Source organism: Schistocerca serialis, chromosome 4, assembly GCF_023864345.2.
Source record: "Schistocerca serialis cubense isolate TAMUIC-IGC-003099 chromosome 4, iqSchSeri2.2, whole genome shotgun sequence".
Classification (NCBI taxonomy): Eukaryota; Metazoa; Arthropoda; class Insecta; order Orthoptera; family Acrididae; genus Schistocerca; species Schistocerca serialis.
The window spans coordinates 883,614,563-883,639,525 of NC_064641.1; the positions used below are offsets into that span (position 1 = coordinate 883,614,563).

General features: G+C 38.2%; 1 protein-coding gene across 7 annotated transcripts in view; it reads right to left on the reverse strand.

Moving 5' to 3' along the window:
• Positions 1-24,963, reverse strand: part of LOC126473540 (zinc finger CCCH domain-containing protein 18-like) — a 123,952-nt gene that overhangs the window by 60,866 nt on the left and 38,123 nt on the right. For 4 of the 7 annotated variants that reach the window (XM_050100660.1, XM_050100659.1, XM_050100654.1 and 1 more), the window contains 6 exons: positions 19,040-19,166; positions 13,457-13,543; positions 13,201-13,355; positions 9,352-9,720; positions 8,819-8,980; positions 199-551 (listed from right to left, as the gene is read on the reverse strand). In XM_050100660.1, the coding sequence (XP_049956617.1) occupies positions 199-551; positions 8,819-8,980; positions 9,352-9,720; positions 13,201-13,355; positions 13,457-13,543; positions 19,040-19,166 (1,253 nt within the window). The remainder of the gene's footprint in view (positions 1-198; positions 552-8,818; positions 8,981-9,351; positions 9,721-13,200; positions 13,356-13,456; positions 13,544-19,039; positions 19,167-24,963) is intronic. The other 3 variants (XM_050100655.1, XM_050100656.1, XM_050100658.1) reach the window with 3 other exon arrangements.

Below are 24,963 nucleotides of genomic sequence, written 5' to 3' on the forward strand. Positions count from 1 at the left end.
AGGAACTTCTAAACTGCAACTGCTACATCAACTTGCATACTGAATAAACATTTTACTTCAGAAGTAACCAGTCACTAACCTGGAAGAAGTTAACAGTGTTATCATGCATTTTCCTCCACAAAGGGCTGTACATACAATTGAGAAATTTGAAAAAAGGATCACCATAACAAATGCAAATCATACTCTGCCAAAACTTACCAGTCTTGACAAATGATCGTGGTTCTGCTGCTGATGTCTTAGAGGAGGGCTTGCGAGGAGAGGCAGGGGGTGAACGAGGTGCATCATTGTTGGCAGATGCAGCAGCAGTAGCAGCAGCAGCAGCGGCTGCAGCTGCAGCGGCCGCAGTTGTGGTGCGTGCAGTAGGAACGAGAGGTCGATTGGCTTTCCTCCGTGCACGGGACAGGGGTGTCCTCGAGCTAGATCGGGAATGAGGTGTGCGAGATCTGGAGCGGGACCTGGACCGCGACACGGACTTGGACTTCGAACGGGACCCGGACCGTGAATCGCGACTGTAAGAACTGTAGCTGGAATGGCTGGAACTTCGACTTGAACTGCAAACCAAAGTGCAGATTTCATTACTGAACTGTACAGTGGAAATTTTGTATAATTACTTACAGTAACACATTTAGCAAAGCAAATTCTGAATTTCTTAACGCTATAAAGGCAATTTAAAACTGCACACTCAATCACCCCATGAGACCACTGGTATTTGGCCTTAACTTAGAAAGAGAACAGACAGATGAGAACAGACAGACAAGCATACTTTAACCAAAGTTTTCATGAACAATGTTAATAAACAAGCTTTATAAACTCAATTAAGAAAATATTAAAAAACAAAATAAATGTCAGTGTCATTCAACCGCAGAGGACTGCAAAGTCATCTTCCCAATATCACTTCTACGCTGGTACCTTTAATACAAAGCTTATGTCTTCATTTAACATTCAATTAATTCTAGTCACACTCTCGCTTTAGTCTTCTTCTATCAGTTACTGAACTGGTAAATAAAAGTAAAGGAATAGGAATTTCAGCATATTTGAAAAATGCATTTCAGGTCCATCTCTGCAACTAAATAATATTTAACTGTAGAAGCAGACCTTAAAAAAATCATAATTCATACAGAATGAGAGAAAAGATATATTTACTAGAGAGAATAGGTTGCCAGTACTTACCTATAGGAGGAAAATATTTCACTATCAATACACACATTTAAACATACATGACACTATCTTAGCTTTCAGAACTAATAGATCATTTCTTGGGAAGGAGAGAGAGAGAGAGAGAGGTCGGGAAGGTTAAAAAGGATGGTCAGGTTATTCATTCAGATCCCAGGATGAGATGGACCCACCCGTTGTGAGGGCAAGATTAGTGCATCACTTTTACTTTTATGTGCGTCTGTTGACTGTACTAAACAGCGGAAAGACTTACCTTAGGGGGAAAGAAGGACAGGTATACACTCGCACACACACATATCCAGATGTCTGCTTGTGTCTGTTTATGTGTGGATGGATATGTGCGTGTGTGCGAGTGTATACCCGTCCTTTTTTCCCCCTAAGGTAAGTCTTTCCGCTCCCGGGATTGGAATGATTCCTTACCCTCTCCCTTAAAACCCACTTCCTTTCGTCTGTCCCTCTCCTTCCCTCTTTCCTGATGAGGCAACAGTTTGTTGCGAAAGCTTGAATTTTGTGTGTATGTATGTGTCTGTTTGTGTTTCTATCGACCTGCCAGCGCTTTCGTATGGTAAGTCACATCATCTTTGTTTTTTTATTTTTATATATATATATATATATATATATATATATATATATATATATATATATATATATATATATTTTTAATGTGAATCATATTTAGTGAACAAATTCATTAAGTAAATTTTTGGTGTGCTTGCCTCTCCACTTATGAGAAGGTATTTTATTCTCATTTTACTTACTTTTCATGTTTATTACACCATCCTGAATTTATGGAGGTGTCAGTGATGTGGACAAGATCACCGACACCATGAATATATTCTTTCTATCAATTACAGATTGCTCTGCACATACCGTATTTACTCGAATCTAAGCCGCACGTGAAAAATTAGACTCAAAATCAAGAAAAAAAATATTTTCCCGAATCTAAGCCGCACCTGAAATTTGAGACTCGAAATTCAAGGGGAGGGAAAAGTTTTAGGCCACACCTCCAAATCGAAACAAAGTTGGTCCATTGTAATATGAGACACAATTTAGGTCAAATGAATGACGATACAGCTACAGTAGGCTCGAGTCGTAAGCTTAGCAGTTAAGCTTTACTAGGTAGCCATTGCTATGCGTCACATGCTCCGTCCGTATATATATGGGTACCTTTCCTTTTTCACGTGCTTCGTCTGGTTTGAATTAATTGCTTATTTTGCTTTGATCTGGTAAGTGCTGTTCTGTTTGTTATAGGTGTTTACGTCACTCTAAGCTGAAAATGCATTACTGTACTGTGTCATGAATTGTTTGTCGCATTCTGATAATGAGTGTTTACGGCCTGTCCCTGCTCGCGGCATGGCTTGTTTTCATGCGCGCTACCGCCGCTTACAATTAAAAAAGAGAGGAATTGTTTCATTAGCAAAACAATGGCAAAGAGACTGCTATTTGTTGTTACTTACACTGCTGCTTTCTTTGATAATGATCAACAAGAACCAAATAATATACTGCTTTTGATAGAAGACGTTCTGAACGAGAGTTTAGCGAAAATTTTTCTCCGTTTGAAAATCTTTGCAGACGCCTCTTTAGTACATTACATTCTGCACAGAAATTAGAGTCATCTTAGATTTAAAAATCTAGTCAATTTCTGCCTGTATCACTATTAGGCATAAGAATAATACGAATATAAACATGATATGATATGTATATTCTTCCGCGTTTGCTGTTGTCTCACCCTAGTTTCGTAGTTTATTCGGCAGATAGGATTTAAATGAGATAGTAGCAAACACGAAAGAATACACGGCAAAATGTTTATATTCGTATTATTCTTATGGCGAAGAGAATACTGTATGTGATTCACAATTCATAAAAGTTCCTATTAGCAACCATCTCTTCTCACAGGTAGGAATAAATTCAGAACGTAGTGTTGGCCATATTGACAAACATCCCAAACAGTCTTGCCAGTCGGATTTTCGTACTACATTGAAATGCTGCTACATTCGAAGATGAACAATACGGAATTTGTATTTACTTCGTTGGATAATGTATAAAATGCAGTGGTCGAAACTCGGGGCGGAGAAGAAGGCTTGTCTTCCACCCTTTTTTTTTTTAATTTATTTACTGACGCGGAGATTTTGGCGCTAGTATTTATCTTTGTGCCTGCAAAGTATGACTATGCAGTGCTACATATATTATATTCGACGGCAGAAGTCATTTGTGGCAGCACCTACCAACATTTTTCAGAACTTCCACTTACTTTGCACTCGATTCTAAGCCGCAGGCAGTTTTTTGGATTACAAAAACCGGAAAAAAAGTGCGGCTTAGATTCGAGTAAATACGGTAATTACCATTAAAAGTCACACATTTCTTTTTGAAAGCCACTAAAAGACTTTCATCAGTTACTAGCATTGGGACATCAAGATCCTCTATACACCAGTTCACTTCACTTCACAGACTTAAATCTGATTGAATGTATGCAGGATGCTCTAGACCAGGCTCGTTCAAACTGTGCCCCTAGGGGGGCTAGCGTCCACGATCGCCTGAGGCCAGCACCCCGGACGAATTTGTATGTTGCTGCAGTGGCATTGCCATGTTGCTTAGCTGGCCACATGGTCCACCCGCCATGCCTTGCCATGGCGTTGTACGTGCACTTCGCATGGAAGACAGACTGCCGCACCAGCAACAGTTAAAAGCATTGATATGACACAAAGCTGTTAGTCAACAGACGTAAAGCTACAATGGATCAAGATGGATGGTCAACGACATAAAAAAAAAAGAAGGAGAAGTAGCACGTCCGTGCTATTTAAACCTGAGTGGGAAATTAATTTCTTTTGAACTGCTATCAAAAATCATGCCAAAAGTTTAGTATGTCATTGGAACCTCGTGTATTTAAAAAATTAATTGACTGAACAGCACTTTATTACTTGTCACAAAGAACAGTTTGAAAATTTGTCACAAGAGGAACACCAGTCAAAGCTTGAAGATCTGAAAGAAAATTTCAAGCAGCATTACAGTGAAGTAATTGTTTCCTATCATATGACTCTTTATTACTTACAAAGATGAAAAATAAAACTAAATTTTATAATCTGATATGACAGTTACTGAATATCAGATTGTCAGCAACAAGGAACATTTCTTTTCGATTAATTTTTGTATTTGGGTTGCATTAAACTGCATTTCACAGGCATAAGAAAAAGTTTCAGGTGCATTATTTTTTGCCACTTTCTGAAAAGCTGTCACAAATTCTCTATCGGACAGCAAAGTGTCATTCTTTGTTTTTGTGTGTTTTGATGGATGGGAAAATAGATGTAGTTTGATCTATGTTTATAATTAATTAAAACACAAATATTCCAATAGATAAAAATTTATTATTTATTTTGCAACCACATTTTGCTGTCCTTGCTAGCGTCTATGACTGCTTTTCAGAGGAACTGGTGGAAAGCGCAACTAAAACCAATATTTTTTGTTAGTTTTTTATGCCATGGTAGGAGTAGGAGACTGGTGGGAAAAGTTTGCGCACAAGTTACAAATGCTTGCTGAGAATTTCGAAATCAGGAAAACCCTTTGCAGCTGGGAATCTCATCAAGGACTGTCTGGGCAATGCAGCGGCTTGAATTTGTCCAGAAGACCTCACGGAAAATTTGGAAAAAAATAGCTCTATTGCCTCAAACAGTTGCTCACCGACTCGGGAAGATATGGCCTCAGATATGGAGCAGCAATTAATGAAAAGAGCAGCAAACTTCGCTTCATTTTCTATTTCTCTTGATGAATCCACAGATGTGATATCTCAGCTCATCTTATTCATTTGGGGTGTCCACGGCAATTTGCGTGTCACCAAAGAATTTTTTGACCTTATACCATTAAAAGACACAACCACAGGTTGGATACTTTTCTAGCCTCGGAAAACGAGTTCGAGAGAATGGGTTTAAAATGGGAACGCCTGACCAGCTTAACAACAGATGAAGCCCCTGCGCTAAGAGGAATGTACACTGGAATCCTTGGTTATGTGAGGTCAAAAATGGCTGAAGTCGGCTGTTCCTTATTCATGGCAGTCCATTGTCTGATACACCAGGAGGTACTTTGTGTGAACACTGTCAACATAAAAAATGCTATGGACACAGTTGTTCGAATGGTTAATTATCATCACTCGCATGGCCTCGCACATTGCCAATTTAAAAAATTTCTGTCTGATATCGAAGTGGAATACCTGGACATCCCCTACCACACCGAAGTAAGATGGCTGAGCAGAGGGAAGGTGCTTCATCAGTTTTTCTCTTTGAGAGACAAGATCAATACCTTTTTAAAAGTGAAAGGACCTCCAAGAGAATTATTTTGTGATCCTAAGTGGGTGGCGAATTTGGCTTTTTTGAGTTACCTAACTGGTCATTTAAATACTTTGAACATCTCACTCCAAGGCGAAAATCACTCTGTTGTTTATGTAGTGCAGACAATTCAAGCATTCAAAAAAAAAAAAAAAACTTATTTTGTGGGAGAAACAGTTGTGCAAGGAGAACTGTGGGCACTTCCCTGCATTAGACAGCGTTAAAGAAGATGTGGATTTTTCAGATGATGTTCTAATAATTTTCAAATTACAAGAAGAGTTTGAAAACAGATTTTTGGAGATAAGTGAGCTTCAACCGGCTTTAGATATATTTGTTTGCCTGTTTTTCCTTCGGGCAGAGGACGTCTCACAAGTGTTTCAACAAGAGCTGATTGACCCGCAGTGGGATGTCCTTCTGAAGGACTGCTTTCTTATTTGTAAAATTTGGATGACTTTTGCAGCCATTTTCCATGAGAGAAGTATCCTTGTTTGCACAAGCATGCACCCAAAGTTCTCTTAATGTTTGGTTCCACATATATTTGTGAGTGTTTTGTCTCCCTTTTAAAGCTTTCTAAAACTAAGAACTGTTCACTACTTGGCGATAAAAATTTGACTAATTCTTTGATGTTAGCAGTCTCCCGGAATATTGTACCAGACCTAGACGAAATCATTCATTAGAAAAAGAAAAACATGTAAAATGTTAATTGTCTTCCTTTATGATGTACGGATTAGAGGTTTCTATAATTTGAATTCTATTTTTTAATAAGTTTACAAACTTGGTCAATTAAAATTATTGTGTACAAAACAGCAAACTAAGGATCCGATGACTAAATTCTGAAAAGGGACACAAAAAGCTGTAGCATGAAGTACAACAAAAAATATTTACTTGTAACTATTAACAGTAAGCTCTAAAAGAACTATGGGACGACAAAGCAATGGGTATTGATGACATCCCTGCAGAACTAATAAAGAATGCTGATGACAGCGAGAAAATGATGCTGCTTAAACTTATTAGGTCCATCTATAGCACAGGAGAGATACCGACAAACTTCCAGAAATGTATCATTGTTCCTATACCAAAGAAGGCAGCTGGTACAAAATGTGAACAGTACCGAACTCTAAGCCTAATATCACATGCATCAGAAACTCTCATAAAAATAGTTCTGAAGAGAATTGAAGAGAAGGTGGAGGATATGCTGAGTGAAGATCACTTTGGTTTCAGAAGAGGATTGGGAACACGAGAGGTGATTCTGACACAGACTCGTTATCGAAAAGCAATTACAGAAAAATAAACAAACTTATATTGCCTTTGTAGATATGGAAAAGGTATTTGATAACGTCATCTGGCAATGAGTGCTGCGGAAAAATGGAATAAAGTACAAAGACATCCGTGTGATACTCAGTTTCTATAAGAATGAGGTGGCAGTGATTAGGAACTGTCAGCAGGAACAAGAAGCAAATATTATAAAAGGGTAAGACAAGGATGTGCTCTCTCTCTCCTCTTATATTCAATTCTTTCATCCAAGAAGCTATAGACCAAGATTGAGAAACTACTGGTGGGGATCAAATTTAATGGGCAGAATACAGACATGCTACGTTATGCAGATGATATTGCTATAGTCTCGGAGACAAAAGAAGATCTAGAGGAAGTCCTCAGAACAATGGAAAAAATTTTATGCAATCAGTATGGAATGAGAATAAACAAGAAAAAGACTAAAGTGGTGGTATGCAGAACAGGAGTACAATCTGAACCTCTGAAAAAGAGGATTGGAAGAGAGGAGCTGGAAGTGATAAAAGAATTTACTTACCTGGGAAGCAAAATCACAAGAGATGGTAGAAGCCGGAAAGAAATTGTGAGCAGAATACAAAAGGCCAAAATTGAATTTAATCGGAGAAGTGAACTTACTCACCAGTAACAACATCAGTCTGAAAATAAGGAAATGTATCATGAAAGATTTTGTTTGGAGTGTGGCCCTATACAGATGTGAAACTTTGACAATAAGAAGAGAAGAGAGAAGACGGCTAGAGGCCCTGGAGATGTGTGCTATAGAAGGGTGAAGAAGATCAGCTGGAGACACAAAGTAACAAATGAAGAGGTGCTTAGAAGAGTACAGGAAACCAGATCTCTGTGGAGGTACATCCAAACAAGAAGAGACAAACTTGTAGGGTGCATCATACGACACAATAACATCACTGGAACAATAGCAGAAGGAGCTATTGAGGGAAGGAATCGGCAGGGGCGACCAAGGATATCATACATGCAACAGATCATGAATGATGTTGGATGTAACACATACGTGGAAATGAAGAGGAAGGCAGACAGAAGAGAGGAATGGTGCTCTGCTGCAAACCTACCTCAGAGTTGAACACTAAAAGAAAGATGGAAGACTTAACGGTAAGAATGAGACTCTATATCCCTTACGTAAAATTATTTCTAAAATTGAGTATTTATGACGCTAGTTCATTTAAGAAATATCTTTCAGAAGACGCCTACAGTACATATGACAAGTGTGCATATGGAATACTGATAGAATCAATCTGTGGGTCAGAAAACTACTAAGTTGTTCTCTGGTTCTTGTTTTGGATATTGTTTTCTAGAGCTTTGGGTAGTAATTCTGCAACACAAACACTAATTGTTACCTAAAAAGTAAATAGTTTGCTCGTTATACCACTCATCGACCACTTTTACAGAGCTGCGCTTCGTCTGTTATTTTGGTTACGACGGATCTGACTGCGGGACAATCCAGCGCAGAGCAATGCTGTGCAGTCTCTCTTGCTCTGCATCTGTGTCTCTCCCTCCTATGCCGACACTAGCAATACACAGTCACGTACAGGGTGCTGAACTACACTGACTTGTGCCCACAGAGTCCGATCGTATCTGCCGGGCACAATTCTTGGATGAGCCTGCTCCAGACTCAAGAAACACAACCTTAACATTACCACTTTGAACCTTTGTGAGTGCCAGAAGGTCCTTGTCCACTAATGAAAGGTGTTACTCCACAAAATGGCAGATGGAGTAATGCACATCCTGTATTACCATATGAGGTCAATACACTCCTATACTGAAACTCAACATGCGTCTGATACAGGAACACCCCACATGGCAAGTGCTACTCAAGACTCACCAGTTTCTCAGTATACCCTGTATCTGTTCACTGTACAACATGTCACAATGCTGACAGGTACCTTTTATAAAGATACCTCATCTGGATGGACAACCATATCCCGTAACTTACAGATATTATTATATAAAGTCAGTTTATTTTCATGGCCTCTAATGCAGTAAAAAACAACACACTAAGAATCATTTTCAAAATAACTGGCACATACCTAGACGAAGAGTATGAGGATGCTGATGAATAAGAAGGACGCCGAGTGGGCCATTTGTTTGATGATCCCGTTTTTCTACTGGATGGTGACTTTGAACGCATCCATGGATCAGCCCACTCATCTCCCCGGCCTCTGTGGCTTGGAACAGATATTTCTGCATACCTGGAATCACAGAGGTTTGCTCATTAGCAGGTAGTGAATAGAATCAATGGTTCTACTAACCTCTAAAGCAATCAATTTAATGCATTAAGAGTCAAAAAGATAAATGAATGTTTCTTGAGTTATGTGACAAAATGTAAATATTTCTTTTTTCACACATTTAACTACTATACACATATCTTCAGAGACATATAAAGTAACAGTAGAATATTACTCAATTATGTGTTACCTCCGTTTACCAAAAAGTTACAAACCATGAATAAATCAAATTAAGCACAGACAATAAAATCACTAAATGTTTCTTTCTGATCAAATCTAAGCACAAGATGTAGATAAAATAAAATGAAATAACTATGAAAACAACTACAGATCACCTGTCATCCCGCCAAGCTTTCTCTGCACGCTCCACAATGACTTCTCGTGAAGGTGGTGGTTTCTGACGACTGCTACTAGAACTACTTTTCTTATCATATTTGTCATAGTAGTCTGAGGAAGGCCCACTGGAACGCTGGTGGTACTTGCTTGAACGTTCACTTCTGCTGTACTCAGCTTCCACACGAAGAGCACGTGACTCTCCAGGTTCGTAGTGAACACGCCGCCAATAGTCGCTGCCTCCTCGGGAGCTGTGGTAGTATGGAGACTCTGGCACATCTTCGAATCGGTCTGCCAATATGCTGCTCTCTCGGACGTGAGGGCGGTACTTTGTCTCTGCATCCGGTCTCATGCTGTCATACATATAACCTCTGTCAGAAGAAGAGAGGCACTACAATCAGGACTGAATGTCCTTACCACTTAATTATTTCAAAGAGAAAACAAAGAAGCTTTAACAAACAGTCTGAGTGTTGTTATACAAACTGGACAATCAGATGGTGTCACAGAAAACTGTAAATTACTGCATGTCTAACATCAATTATCACTGGGCATTTAAAGGAAAGCAATACGCGTAAAAGGGCACATAGAAGCAGAAGCTAGTCTACAGACATGTGCAACCTACAAAACAGGCAGCAAACTAACAGGCAACACTCAAACACATGAGAAATTGTGGAGGGTACCCTGTACCACTACTAGTCATTCCCTTTCCAGTTATACTTGTAAATGAAGTGAGGGGGGAACACAGCTGTCGACATGCCTCCGTAAGAGTCCTAATTTCTCTTATCCTGTACTCACTGTTCTTACGCAAAATGTATGTTAGTGGCAATCAGCCACAAATGCTGGTTCTCCCAATTTTCTCAATAATGTTCCACAAAATTCTAACAGTAACAAATGCAGCAGCACACCTCTGAATTTAATCGATGTCTTTCTTCGACGCAACCTCGTGGGTCGTACTAGTGTTCTATAAGGGTCTCCTTCATACATGAACTACACTTTCCTAAGATTCTTCCAATACACCGATACCTACCATTCACATTCTCTACCACAATCCCAACAGGGTCATTTAATTTCACACTGCTCTGCAATGTTAATGCCTAGATATTTAATCTAGGTGATTGTGTCAAGCAGCACACTACTAATCCCGTATTTGGACATTACAAAATTGTTTCTCCAACTCAGCCACATTAGCTTACATTTTTCTACATTAAGAACAAGCTGACATTCATCACACCAAATAGAAATTCTACGGCATTCTGTACCCTCCTACAGTGAATCAATGACGACACTTTCCCATACATTACAGCACCATCAGCAACAGTCAAAGATTGCCTCTTTCCCTATCCGTCATATCATTTACGTATACAGAGAACAAGAGTTGTCCAATCACACTATCAAGCTTCCTTAGGGCAGTCCTGACAACACCCTTCTCTCTTATGAACACTTGCCAACAAGGACAACGTTCTGGTTTCTATTACTTAAGAAATATTTGAGCCACTTACATATCTGGGGACCTATTCCGTATGCTCAGACCTTTGTCAACAGTCCAGCAAGGCACTGTGACCAACACTTCTGGAAATCTAGGAATATGCAATCTGCCTGTTACCCTTCGTCCACAGTTCATAGATATTGTGTGAGAAAAGTACATGCCCAGTTTCAGACAAGCGATGCTTTCTATGTCCTTGCCACTTTCTGGACAGAAGCTTTTCCTTGTCAAGGAAATTTATTATATTCAAACTTACAACAAGCTCAAGAGTTGTTCAGCAAACTGATGTTAAAGATATTGGTGTTTAATTTTGGGGGTCCATTCTTTTATCTTTCCTACAGGAATCACCTGAGCTTTGCCCAGTCACTTGGTAATTTCTGCAGGGCAGGAGTAAATGTGAGCTAAGTAATGGGCCAATGATGAAGAGTGCTCTTTGTAAAACTGAACTGGGATTCAATCTGGAACTGGCAACTTATTTGTTTTCAACTCTTTCAGTTGCTTCTCAACATTAGTTGTGTCTACATCTATGTCCTTCACACGTTCAAGGAGAAGGTGCCAGTTACATTGGACTATTCTTTTTTTTTCCTTTCATTCTTTATTAGAGTTTGTAACTGTGAAAGGAATAAAAAGTTCATGTGGAAGCCTGAAGCGATTTTTCTTACACAGTAATCAACATAGGTGTCAATATATACAACAATGGTTGGCTATCCTTGCTGTGCTAAAATTATGTCTACCTTTTTGTGTCCTATAGTTTTCCCTAGTTTATACTAGGTTCCCTTAAGATTCATTAGGTATCTTTTGTTTGGTGTTTATGAAAACATTTTCAGTTTCACTGATGAGATATGTATGTGCAGTCATTCCAAGAAAAGACTGATCATGAGGTATTTTATGCAGCACAACTTTAAAATGAGTCTCATACTAAATTTAATTAGTCTCATACTACATTTAATTCATGGATATCTGTTGGTGGTGACAGAAGAGCAACAAGAAAGATCAATATTTGTAGCAGTGCTTGAATAAGGCTGCTACTGTGACACCAATGTGGTAAGTGATTTTATGCAATAACTGATAGAAATTATGCCAATATTCTGCTGTCATTGTCAATAAACATAATTGGTATGAATACCCCACTAGACTAGTATAAGGCCACCCAATCAATTAGTTGCACAAAATCTGACTTTAAAGTGTGTGTGTGGGGGGGTGGGGGGGGGGGGGGGGGGTTTGTTTGTCTGTGGAGGGGGATGGGGGGGGGCAGTAGGGGAACGTGTGTGCATGTGTGGGAAGCTTCATGTCTCAAATTTTCCCTTCGCAATAACACGGAGGTACATATGCTATTTTCTGTACTGTATTATGCAGGAAGTCCTTTAACTACTCTCTTCCCATATCACGTGAGACTTCCTTCTTTCCCGGGCATACAAATGGTTCAAATGGCTCTGAGCACTATGGGACTTAACATCTGAGGTCATCAGTCCCCTAGAACTTAGAACTACTTAAACCTAACTAACCTAAGGACATCACATACATCCATGCCCGAGGCAGGATTCGAACCTGCGACCGTAGCCGACGCGCGGTTCCAGACTGTAGCGCCTAGAACCGCTCGGCCACTCCGGCCGGCCCCGGGCATACAGTTCAAACCTTTTTTTCTCTCTCTCTCTCTCTCTCTCTCTTTTTTTTTTTTTTTTTTTTTTTTTTTGACAAGTCCAGAACATGGTATGGCCAACAAGGAAGGAGCCCCATTCTACTCTATAGACACAGAGGTTCACAGAAAGGGATACAGTTAGGAGGAAGTAGACTGTCTACATAATATGACAATGATAATGAGAGAAGTTACATGTAGGTAACATATGGTTTAAGTTTCCTATAGCGAAAGCTGAAATTGGATTACAAAGTAATAGATGTGCATAATAATGCTGCTACACCTTAAATGCTAGTTTTCACATGAGTAAAGTATTAGAAGCAGAATGGTTGTACAATGCCACTCTAGGTGCTTGTGTGCTAAAATACTGTTTTTACGTAAAGTGATTTAATTACGGTGTTTGCATGTAGCTTACCAACTGAGAATTAGGAGGCTGAAGTGTCAAAACATAAGTTTCACTAAACTTTAACTGAATAATTACTTTAATTCTAAAGTGCTGTTTTCCTCTCTCTACCAGCCTGTTACCCACAAAAAATGTTTCTGCAGTAATCTGTAATTCTTTCTATCATTTCCATTGAGATGTTTAAACATCAAGTTACTATCCTTTAAATAAACAAACAAACAAACACACACACACACACACACACACACACACACACACACACACACACACACACACACACACAAGCAAGCAAACTAAATTTGAAAAAATTGAAGTATAAAGCAACAAACCCCCACCGATCTGCGTCGTCTCTCAGTATTGGACTAGCTGGACGTGTGTAGTAATCATTCTCCTTATCCAATTCTTCTTGGCCGAGACTAAGATTCATCTTCTTCTCTTCAAAATCCATATCCGTTTCCTTGCGCTTCGTGGACTTCCGCATCATCTGTTGGGAGAGAATGTGCTGCTGTTTAAAAAGTCTACACCAGGGAAATTTTCAAGCACCGATGCCCACAATTGATGTCAGATTATTTTATAGTATCTTACCTCTTTAGCCTGCCGCAAACCTCTTTCCCAAGCTGACTCAAAAACTGGTGGGTCATCTTTCCGAGGTCCTGCGTAAGGAGCACCCATCTTGAACAGTTAAAAAATAAGAAATCAGTTACAACTATTGTTAATCTTTGCCTCTATTAAATCCACTATAAATGATTCTCATATTGTCTCTGCCACTGAACACACTAAATTTTATTCCTGCTCTGCATTTATCTATCTGTTCCACCATATCTGTGTCAATGGCCTTGCCACACTGGATAAACTACTACTTACCCAATTGCCGAAGTTAAGCAACATCGGTCCCTATTAGTACTCGGATGGATGACAGCCAGGAAACACCAGGTACCGCTGGCACACATGCACACAAGCTACCAAAGGGGCATCTAATCGAAAAACTTGCACCTGACTATTTTACTGTGCCACTGGCACATGGACATAAAAGCTACCGAAATGGCATCTCACTGAAAGACTTGTTTCATATTCACCGCCAGTTTTAATAGAAAAAATGGAAATGTTACTGCTCATCAACAAAAGCATGAGCTGTCTAAATATTACAGTTACTAACTTGGCATCAATCTGGAACACCTTCTATTATTGTCAGAGATGCACTGAAGAATTGCCAGTGCAATGTATGCAATTGCAGAAACATTTTCTCCATCTATAGAAATGTAAATGTTTGGTTTAGTTAGTAACATACAGTAAAGCCATATGTAAGGACGGCTGTCATTCTTTTTAATATTCTGTTAACAATCAACACTTTTGGGACTCACTGACTGTGAGTCATTAATTTATACAGACTTTGTGACTAAAACCATATGACATTCCTTTAAAAGTATCTTATAAATGACAGTCCTTAATGGTCAAGCGTAAGCAGATGATATTATTCACTGAAAAACTAATTCACTGAAAAACTAATTCAGTGAAAAACTAATTCAGTGACAGTACGGACAATCAGATCTCACTTTCATAAACTGACAGGTCCCTCCATATCAAATAAAATATAGGTGTCAACATCAGAAGGTTGTATACATTATTTTTCGTTTATTTACGTACCCACAGAAAAAAAAACACTCAAGTACAGATCCTGTGCTTTTCAGTTTTCAAGGAATGAAAATTGCTGACTATTCTGAGAATGTCACGAAACATAAATATCCATAACTTCAAAACTATTGACATTACAAAATTTAATCTGATATTACTGCAAAGATCTTGGATTAAGCTTTAATTTGTTATTGAATATTATGATGCTGTAACATTTATCAGATCTTACTAAAATCTCTCAAAAAAGCAGAAAATCTCAAAACACTTTCAGTTTTTTCCTTAAAAAAATCTGTCTTTCATAGGTATGTTCATTAATTTCAAGATGGAGAAAGAATGGGTTCTTGAAAATCAAAGTAAAACGTTAAATTACATAAAATATCTAGAATTTAGCAACAAACAATGAAATCAGTACTTCCATTCAGAAACTAGTTGAGGTATTAGCCTTACTACGAATTTAATAAGATATTTTTTAATACTGTACTATATATGCAACTACAGTTACCTTAAATAGGAACAACTACATTAGAAATATTTTAATGAAAATCTGCATTACTGCCAGAAGAGTTTTAATAAATTTCTTTCTGGAAGAAAGGATAAATATAAATAAAATAAAAAGGATGCATAAAGCAAACACTTTAACTACAGAGAAACCCCACTTTTACACTTTTCAAGGGACTTCAAAAACATGGCGTGGACGCAGGAAAATTTAAAATTTGGGAAATAATGTTTTATGCTGTAAAAGTTATGTATAGGATACCCCTTGCATATACCCCATGGTATATGTACATATCAGGCATCAAAATACTTGTCAGTGACTTGTTTATTATCTAATGAAGGTTTATTATCTAATAAAAATTGCTGATGTAATTGGAACTGATAGCTGTCTGGGAAGTACGAATGTTTGACTCAATTTCACATGTCATAATCGATGATTTTGGAAGCCAGCAACTGTCATTCATTATTTAAATAATGAAATACTGCACTAGTTACATAATTTTTCATGCTTAGTTTGACGTGTTTCGAGAAATTTTTCTCGCTGTCAAGTGCAAATATGTACATAAGTATTTTGCGCGTTATTTGAATGTGTGTTATTCTGCGTCTCTTACACTGTAGTTGTCTTTTTGAGGTTGTCAGGTACTGTGCCTCATCAGTTATGCAGAAAACCACACACACACGCAAACTATCATTCACATTGTTTGTTTGTGTAACATCACAAAAAATTCATACGTAAATACTGCACTTGACAAGAGAATAAATTCTCAGAACACGTTTTGCTTAGCATGAATGAAATACGTAACCCACATTGTGTTTAAACTAAAAACATTTGAGCATCGCAAAGTGAATGACTGTCAACTAGCGCGCCAAGTGGCCACACACCGAAACACACTAAATATGGTTCGACACAGGTGACACGATGATCTAAACAATCACAAAACTGCATTTGCACAGAAGAGACAGTCTGGAAATGATTGTGATTGGTCATGATATCTTCATTCGAATGAACCTAGTTACTCCCGATCAGCCACCATGCCAAGTAGAGCTTGGCAGCGGCAGGAGATATGGCACGAATTGTTCCAACTTTTACATGTTTACCTGTTCAAATCTGCTGAGGAGAGTGCCATGGTGTCAAGAAACTTAACCACGTAATATTTGTAAACACTACTGGACATCCAACATCATGCCAGCGGCATTTTTTCTCCACAAACATTTTTACATAATGCTTAAATCGTGGTAAAATGAAAAATATGTTGACACAAAATCTGGTGCAAATTAACATTGTGGGCATAAGAAATTTGATGGGACAGATGAAAACGTTAATTCCGGGAACGTAACAGCGGGGTTATACTGTATGTTACTTGAAGTCCCACTTTTGGGAGCACCTTTTAAACACAGCAGACATTGGCGTCAACTATTTTCAAAAGCTACTTAGTGATGACTACCTTAATTTTTCCAGAAAGCACTTAAATTAACTCACACTTGAGAGGTTAAGAGACCTTCTATTATTTGATGCATGCAACATTGGTATGTTTTTCTGACTGGATGTTTCAAGATTTTGAAAAATGAATTTTTATTTTTGCAAACTTGAATTAATTACTCAATATTGTTGTGTTTCATACCAAAGAAAAGCACAGTTCAAAAATTTTCAAATAGTCTAGGTACAACACTACAGCTTCAATACTTTTGGACTTCTACTAAAATCTATTCCTCAAAATGTTGGGGAAGAAAACCTGCCTTGGTCAAAAGCAGTTAAAATATGCAGTATTTGTCAACTGCTGGGATACTGTAAACTATTAAGACAAAGAAATCTAGGACACCATTGTACAAAAATTAATCAAAACTGGTTATTCTGGTATACAGGGTGGTCCATTGATCGTGACCGGGCCAAATATCTCAAGAAAAAAGTGTCAAACGAAAAATCTACAAAGAACGAAACTTGTCTAGCTCGAAGGGCGCTATGGTTGGCCCGCTAGATGGTGCTGCCATAGGTCAAACGGATATCAACCTTAAATAGGAACCCCCATTTTTTATTACATATTCGTGTAGTACATAAAGAAATATGGACCACTTTTTTCACTTTGTGATATGTGGCGCTGTAATAGTCACAAATATATGGCTCACAATTTTAGACGAACAGTTGGTAACAGGTAGGTTTTTTTAAAATTAAAATACAGAGTCTAGGTACGTTTCAACATTTTATTTCAGTTGTTCCAATGTGATACATGTACCTTTGTGAACTTATCATTTCTGAGAATGCATGCTGTTACAGCACGATTACCTGTAAATACCACATTAATGCAATAAATGTTCAAAATGATGTCCGTCAACCTCAATGCATTTGGCAATACGTATAACGCCATTCCTCTCAACAGTGAGTAGTTCACCTCCAGTAATGTTTGCACATGCATTGACAATGTGCTGACGCATGTTGTCAGGTGTTGTAGGTGGATCACGATAGCAAATATCCTTCAACTTTCCCCACAGAAAGAAATCCGGGGACGTCAGATCTGGTGAACGTGCGGGCCATGGTATGGTGCTTCAACGACCAATCCACCTGTCATGAAATATGCTATTCAATACCGCTTCAACTGCACGTGAGCTATGTGCCCGACATCCATCATGTTGGAAATACATTGCCATTCTGTCATGTAGTGAAACATCTTGTAGTAACATCGGTAGAACATTACATAGGAAATCAGCAAACACTGCATCACTTAGATTGCCATCGATAAAATGGGACCAATTATCCTTCGTCCCATAATGCCGCACCATACATTAACCCACCAAGGTCTCTGATGCTCCACTTGTCACAGCCATCGTGGACTTTCAGTCGTCCAATAGTGCATATTGTGCCAGTTTATGTTCCCGCTGTTGGTGAATGACACTTCGTCGCTAAATAGAACACGTGCAAAAAATCTGTCATCGTCCCATAATTTCTCTTGTGCCCAGTGGCAGAACTGTACACGACATTCAAATTCGTCGCCATGCAATTCCTGTTGCATAGAAATATAGTACAGGTGCAATCGCTGTTGATGTAGCATTCTCAACACTGACGTTTTTGAGATTCCCGATTCTCACGCAATTTGTCTGCTACTGATGTGCGGATTAGCTGCGACAGCAGCTAAAACACCTACTTGGGCATCATCATTTGTTGCAGGTCATGGCTGACGTTTCACATGAGGCTGAACACTTCCTGTTTCCTTAAATAACGTAACTATCCAGCAAATGGTCTGGACACTTGGATGATGTCGTCCGGGATACCGAGCAGCATACATAGCACACAATAGCCATACATCAACACGATATCGACCTTGGTAAATGGTCCATTTTAACACGGGTAATGTATCACGAAGCAAATACCATCCGCACTGGCGGAATGTTACGTGATACCATGTACTTATACGTTTGTGACTATTACAGTGCCATCTATCACAAAGCGAAAAAAGTGGTCCAACTAAAACATTCATATTTCTTTACGTACTACACGAATATGTAATAAAAAAAATGGGGGTTCCTATTTAGAAAAACACAGTTGATATCCTTTTGACTTGTGGCAGCGCCATCTAGTGGGCCAACCATAGCACCATCTGGTTTCCCCCTTCAAGCTAGATGAGTTTCGTTCTTTGTAGTTTTTTCGTTTGATGCTTATTTCGTGAGATATTTGGCCTGGTCACTATCAATTGACGACCATGCATATATTAAATTTGAAAGATTTCTACGTAGTATTTTTTAAACTGATTTGCTTTGATGTCGCTTAATATTTCTGGATATTGAAAAAGAATCAACATCTGGAAAACTTAATTTTCAAATGTTCATCTATCTCAGTGTATTATAACTTTTTTCTAGTAACTTGTACTATAAGAGTGAAAATAACTTTCTGGGCATTTTGCACAATGAAAGACAGATTAAGGCACCACTACCAGATGAAAACAAAACACATGTACCATGTTCTCTATGTACAGAGAGATATTTCTACAGTTAAATGTGTACACAAATAGCAGACATCCCAATAATTTCAGGAAGAAAAATATTACTTACAGGTACTCTCTCATATGGCCTGTAGTCCATCACTGGGTATACTGGTGGACCATTCATCGGCACAAGAGGCCTCACCATATCGAACATTGTGTAATTTCCTTTGTCAGTCACACCGGGATGCAGAAATCTTGAAGTGGAAATAATAGAAAAATATATGTAAATTAACATACATTGTAAAAACTGGTTAATACTTTGATGATGTTAGCAATGATGCTTCTAGATAATTTAGGATATCGTGTGACTTCCGGTAAATCTAATTACAAGATTTAATGAAGATACTTTGATAATGTAAAGTTCTTGTTAAAATCCCCCCTCCCCGTCACACCCTCTCGATTCATGCATTTCACATTTACATTCAAGCACATTCACCATAATTTTTAATATGGACATCACATAAAAACACCGTTAAAGTAACACAACAAAGATGCACACAATTTTTCTGAGAAAGGTACCTGATTAATCATCTCTCTTAATGATAAATAGCTTTTTGGCTGCCTTGAAAACAGGCTGAAATCTTCTACCACTTTATGAGAAAGCTCAGATATTAAACAAAACATTAAAACTCTTAGTGCTGTTCTGTCATCAAATGAAATGGAAAGCAAACAGTCAAATAGCCTAATAACTTAAACATTGTACTAATATGAGTATATGCATAGTCATTCACTTACTACTTACTTCACTAAAATTTGTACTAGTTATTGGAAGACAATATGCTACAATATTGTGTTGTTGGAATACTGATAATTACACTCGTTAGATTCTAATCACCTTGCAACCAATCTTGCCTTAATAGCACATGATTACGAGTAGGACTGTGCAGTCTTTGCCAGCTCATAACCTGATTTCCCCTGAACCGTGGCACACACTTGGTAGGTAAAAGGAAATGTTTAATGTTCTGCAACACTTTTCAGTTTGGTGCAGATGTCAAATTCTTGGAATGGTACTCAGAGAGTCAGTTCCGCCAAATTGTCTATTTAATCAATTTTGAGCAAAGTAAACTGGGGCACTCATTTAAGGGGACATTGCATGTCCTATGCCGCCAATGTTAAGTTATCAAATTTTTTGACCCATTATCTCGGAAACGTTTTAAGACACCAACTTAAATTTTCCATAATTACTGAACGCACCTTTCTAGATACACTGAACTAGAATTGTTACTAAAATTGTATTGTGGGGCATGTTATCTTTTTTTCCCCAAACACTCAAATTTTTTTTTCAATATTGTAAATAAATGAACATAAAAACAAAACAACTCAGGATATTTTAATTATTGCCCTGGCCAATAGTCTGTGTCTTCTTCAGTGTCACAACAGCCCAGTGTTTGCCGCCTCCTTTTCTTTCTTGCTTCTTTTGTCATTCGCTGAACAGCTCATCCAGTTCCTGCAGTCTTTTAGCTGTGTTCTGTCCAAATCTTACCCCTAACTTCTCCAGAACCTTAAGTCTTTCATAGTTCCCATCATTAAAAGTTATTACAGCACCAGACACTGCTAACTTTAAGGGTCATAAGGCCAACAAATACATTATTAGGCACACGGCACCACACAATATTACTGAAGGACTCATTCACATTCTGTGTCTTCCCATGTAAACGCTTCTTTAGTAGCTCAGGATTTGCCAAATCTCTGTAAATAGGTTTGATTGCCTCCATTACTGCCAAAAGGAGAGAATGTTTATGTGTAAATTCATGCAGGGTGCTAGAAAATTCAGCTTGCCTATATTTACGCCAAGTGTTTGGTGGAGGTGGACACAAAGCATGACATGGCATCGGTGTTTTCAATTACTTCAGAAGAAAATGCAGGTCTCACATATCTGTTACCCACAAATCTGCATTTCTTGAAAATACTTTTATGCTTAGTCATTTTATTTGTGTATACAAGGCGACAGAAGTTAGCTTACTACAAATATAGAGCCGATAATCACACTACTTTCAACGAAAACTAATATCAGAAACAAAGGACTGATTGTTTTATTTGTAATGCCAACTTCTGAGATGTAGCAGTAGGCACAAAACAAAGCAATTCACAGCCTTCTAGACAGTGTAGTTCCCCAGATATGACTGCTCAACTGCGGCAGTATACGCGTAGAAGTGAAATTTGACAGTCACACGTCAACATTCAAAATATTATTTGAAGGTCTAACAATTGTCCAATTTTAATGTATTATATAACAAAATGTCAGGAAAGCCCAAAGTCCGCTATGGAGAAGAAAACAGAAAATATCACGTACAATGTCCCCTTAACTAACAAGTTTTAAGGGCACATTAAAAAAATACAACAGTGTAGGTATTAAAATCCATAATTTAACATAAAACAGAATGAATTCAATGTTATATTATGAAGTACAGTCACTTCGATTTTTCATTACATCCAAACAAGTGGTGAACATCTCTGTCATAACACAAAGATTGTGACCTAACCTTAACTAAGTGCTATGAGGCACAGCTAATATAAATCCAAAGGATGTCACTGTCTATAGAAAGTCTCTATAAATTCCCCAAATGGATCAATAATCAAACAATGTGGAATGCAGGAAACTGAAATACACACTATGTACAACACACACTTCATCACGAGTCTGAAAACGACTTTTTGGTAACCTAATTCTCTCAGGTAAAATAGTATCTAGAATTTACAGTATGCATTTCCCTTTGCTGTGCCACCCACATAGGATACACAATCAAGTTGGAATCACAAAAATGTTATGGAATGGATGCAAATGTGCTGTCTGCTTCCCATGACTTAAAAGTAAAATTAAGTATCTTCAGGCCTTACCACATCGTGTGGTAACGAAGTGTGTTTACCATCTATCAAACATCAAGCCCAGAAATTTCATCTACGTCTTAAAATTTAGGAGACACACTGAAGTTTGAATAGATCAAAATACAAATATAGCAGTTAAATCTGATGCTGTCTTACCAATGGGTAACTGAGACCAACTGAATCTACCTCTTTCCTACAATTTCTTCATTATCAGCTACAACTGACCAATAAACAGTGCTTCTCACCATCACAACAATTAAAACATATCCTTAAAACAGACTCTTGAGAGATGGAAATCTGTTTTTAAAATGTTGGCATGATTATGACCAGCTCAATAGCTAAGTACTATTAGGAAAGTAGGATTCTATGAATATAGGAATTCAACATCAGAAACTTCGTTTCTGAGGCTGCCCACCATCTGTGAAAAAACAATAAAAAACGCACTATCCAACAAATAATTGCCTTAAATGATCAAAACTGGAACAATACCTTCTTAAGACACAATGAAAGTTACTCAGGAATTCCCTATGTGCTTCATTAGTAATGACGAGTTAACAGTAATAATTAGATCAAGTGAGGATCTTCTCTAGTCTGAAAAGGGAAATCAAGGTTACCTCTCTTCCCACATCCATACGTTCTACCATCTGCCCAATTATGTTAGGCAGTGCATATAGGGTTTACTTTTACAAACTATTAAGACACGGTGATTAGTACTGTGTCCATTCACCATTAAGAAGATTATTGTGAGCCTCAAATATAACAGAATCCAGTGCCCAGATTGAGGAAGATCAGTTGTAAGTGTCCTTACTGTTGGGAATTAAACCCATCTCTTTAAATTTTGAATGGAAATACATACTTACATCAAAATTACTTTGCTTTATGGCTTACTTCTCTTTCATAATAATAGAACACGTAGTGACATTAATGAATAACAATTTATTAGCTGATACATTACATCAACATAATGTGGCGACTAAAAAAAATTAAAACACCATAATACTAATATAAAGTATGCAGTAGCCTTGAAAACCTAGATTGTCAGCTATATGGTCACTACCAGTTCTACTCTACGTCAGTCAAACACTTGGATCAAATGATGTAGTGCGCGAAAGTTGGAGTATTGCCTTCCACATTGACATCACTATCCATTTTAAAAGGACCATAAAATGCACATACTGTGGGGAAAAATTTAGAATTTCAAAGTTTGGCATTCAAACTAAAGGACTTGTGGAAGCTAGCTAATGTTGATATCATTCCTACCATATATCACACACAATCTATGAAACCCATCTCACATTGTCTGAATTTTCTTTTTAACAATGCATCTGCATAATGCTATACTAATATTTCTTACGTCAGTTGTTTGCTACTAATATCAGCAATGCTTTTGTTAGTGGTTTCACTAATGTGCCCATTTTATCAGTAACCCATCTGTATGATTTTCTCTCTTTCCCGTTTGTAAATCCTGAAATTCTGTATGAAAAATTTCTTGCATGGATTGACTCCATATTATGAATATAGCTACAGTAACATTGTGTAAATGCAATTAAATAATTATTGATCACAATGTGACTGTAGGATGTTAAATGTAAATTATTAAGACTGAGCAGGGCATCCTGGATGGCACAGACAAGCAAAAAGCTTAAGATCTTATTATGTGTATAGAATACTTTGGTGACTGTGATGTATAGATAAAATGCACAAGAAATGCTTTTGACTATGACCAGACCGTGAATGCCACACACGATGCAGACTTGACATATGAGATCATGCAGGCAATGGCCTTTTCATACGACACTGCGTAAAGGAAGTATCATGAGTACCTTGATTCTGGAAAGAGCAATACTGCCACAGCCATCTCGTGTGGGCAGTACCATACTGAAGGCAGGGGACACAAGTGACTTTCACAATTTATAACGTGTGACAGATTGTGCACAGTGCAACAAAACACCATTTCAATGCTGCACAATAATTAGTGAGCTGCCATACCAGCCATATGGGACACAGAAACCACCATCTCACTCGTGTATCTCTGTTCACAGGGCTTAACGATTAGCATGGAGGCAAGAAACTGTCATTGGATAATTGAAGCATGTAAAAAGATAGACTACAGCACCAATGATAGCAGGGTATGAATACACCACACCCAAGAGTATGCATCCAGCTAGTCAACATGGAACCAGTCAGTCAGTTGGCAGACATATTCTCACATGAAGGATGTTTACATGGGCTGAAATGGGACTTTTGGTAAGTCTTCCAATGGTTTTCACAGACAAACAAAACATGAACCTCTTGCCGATTATGTGCACCCACTTGTGCATCTACAGCATCCGGCAGGCAATCTTTACATTGAGCAAAACAATGTAGCACCTCATCAACTCTAATTGTATCAGAATAGTTTCAGGGTCACTCCCTAGACTATGTGCTTTTGTGACCTTTAGCTCATCATATTTCAATCTTACTGAGCACATGTGGGATGCAATCAAGCAAGATTTGCACAGCTTGGAATCAGCCCTGAACGATCTTCACAATTTGTGGGTGGTATTTCAGCAGCATGGATCCTTCTATTCTCAATGCTTTTCTAACATCAGTGCCACAATGTGTCACGGCAGTCATCAGGGTAAAAGGGAGTGCTACAAACTATGATTGCATTGTTTTAAAGGTGGCAAATAAAAAAGAAGTCTCAATACCACCTTTTCTTAGACATTAATATTGATCCACTCACTCTCACACAACACTGGAGTATTATTTTATACTTGCATTAATCTTGTTTTTAGGTTGGTTGGTTGTTTTGGGGAAGGAGACCAGACAGCGTGGTCATCGGTCTCATCGGATTAGGGAAGGATGGGGAAGGAAGTCGGCCGTGCCCTTTCAGAGGAACCATCCCGGCATTTGCCTGGAGTGATTTAGGGAAATCACGGAAAACCTAAATCAGGATGGCCGGACGCGGGATTGAACCGTCGTCCTCCCGAATGCGAGTCCAGTGTCTAACCACTGCGCCACCTCGCTCAGTAATCTTGTTTTTATGTTATGATTTTGAATACATATGTATTTTTGCTAAATACTGTAATTATTGGGAACCATTTTCCATTTACACAGAACTGTGATGAAAGTGGTACATCACTCCCATTACGGTCAATCCATATCAACTAATATAATTTTGTT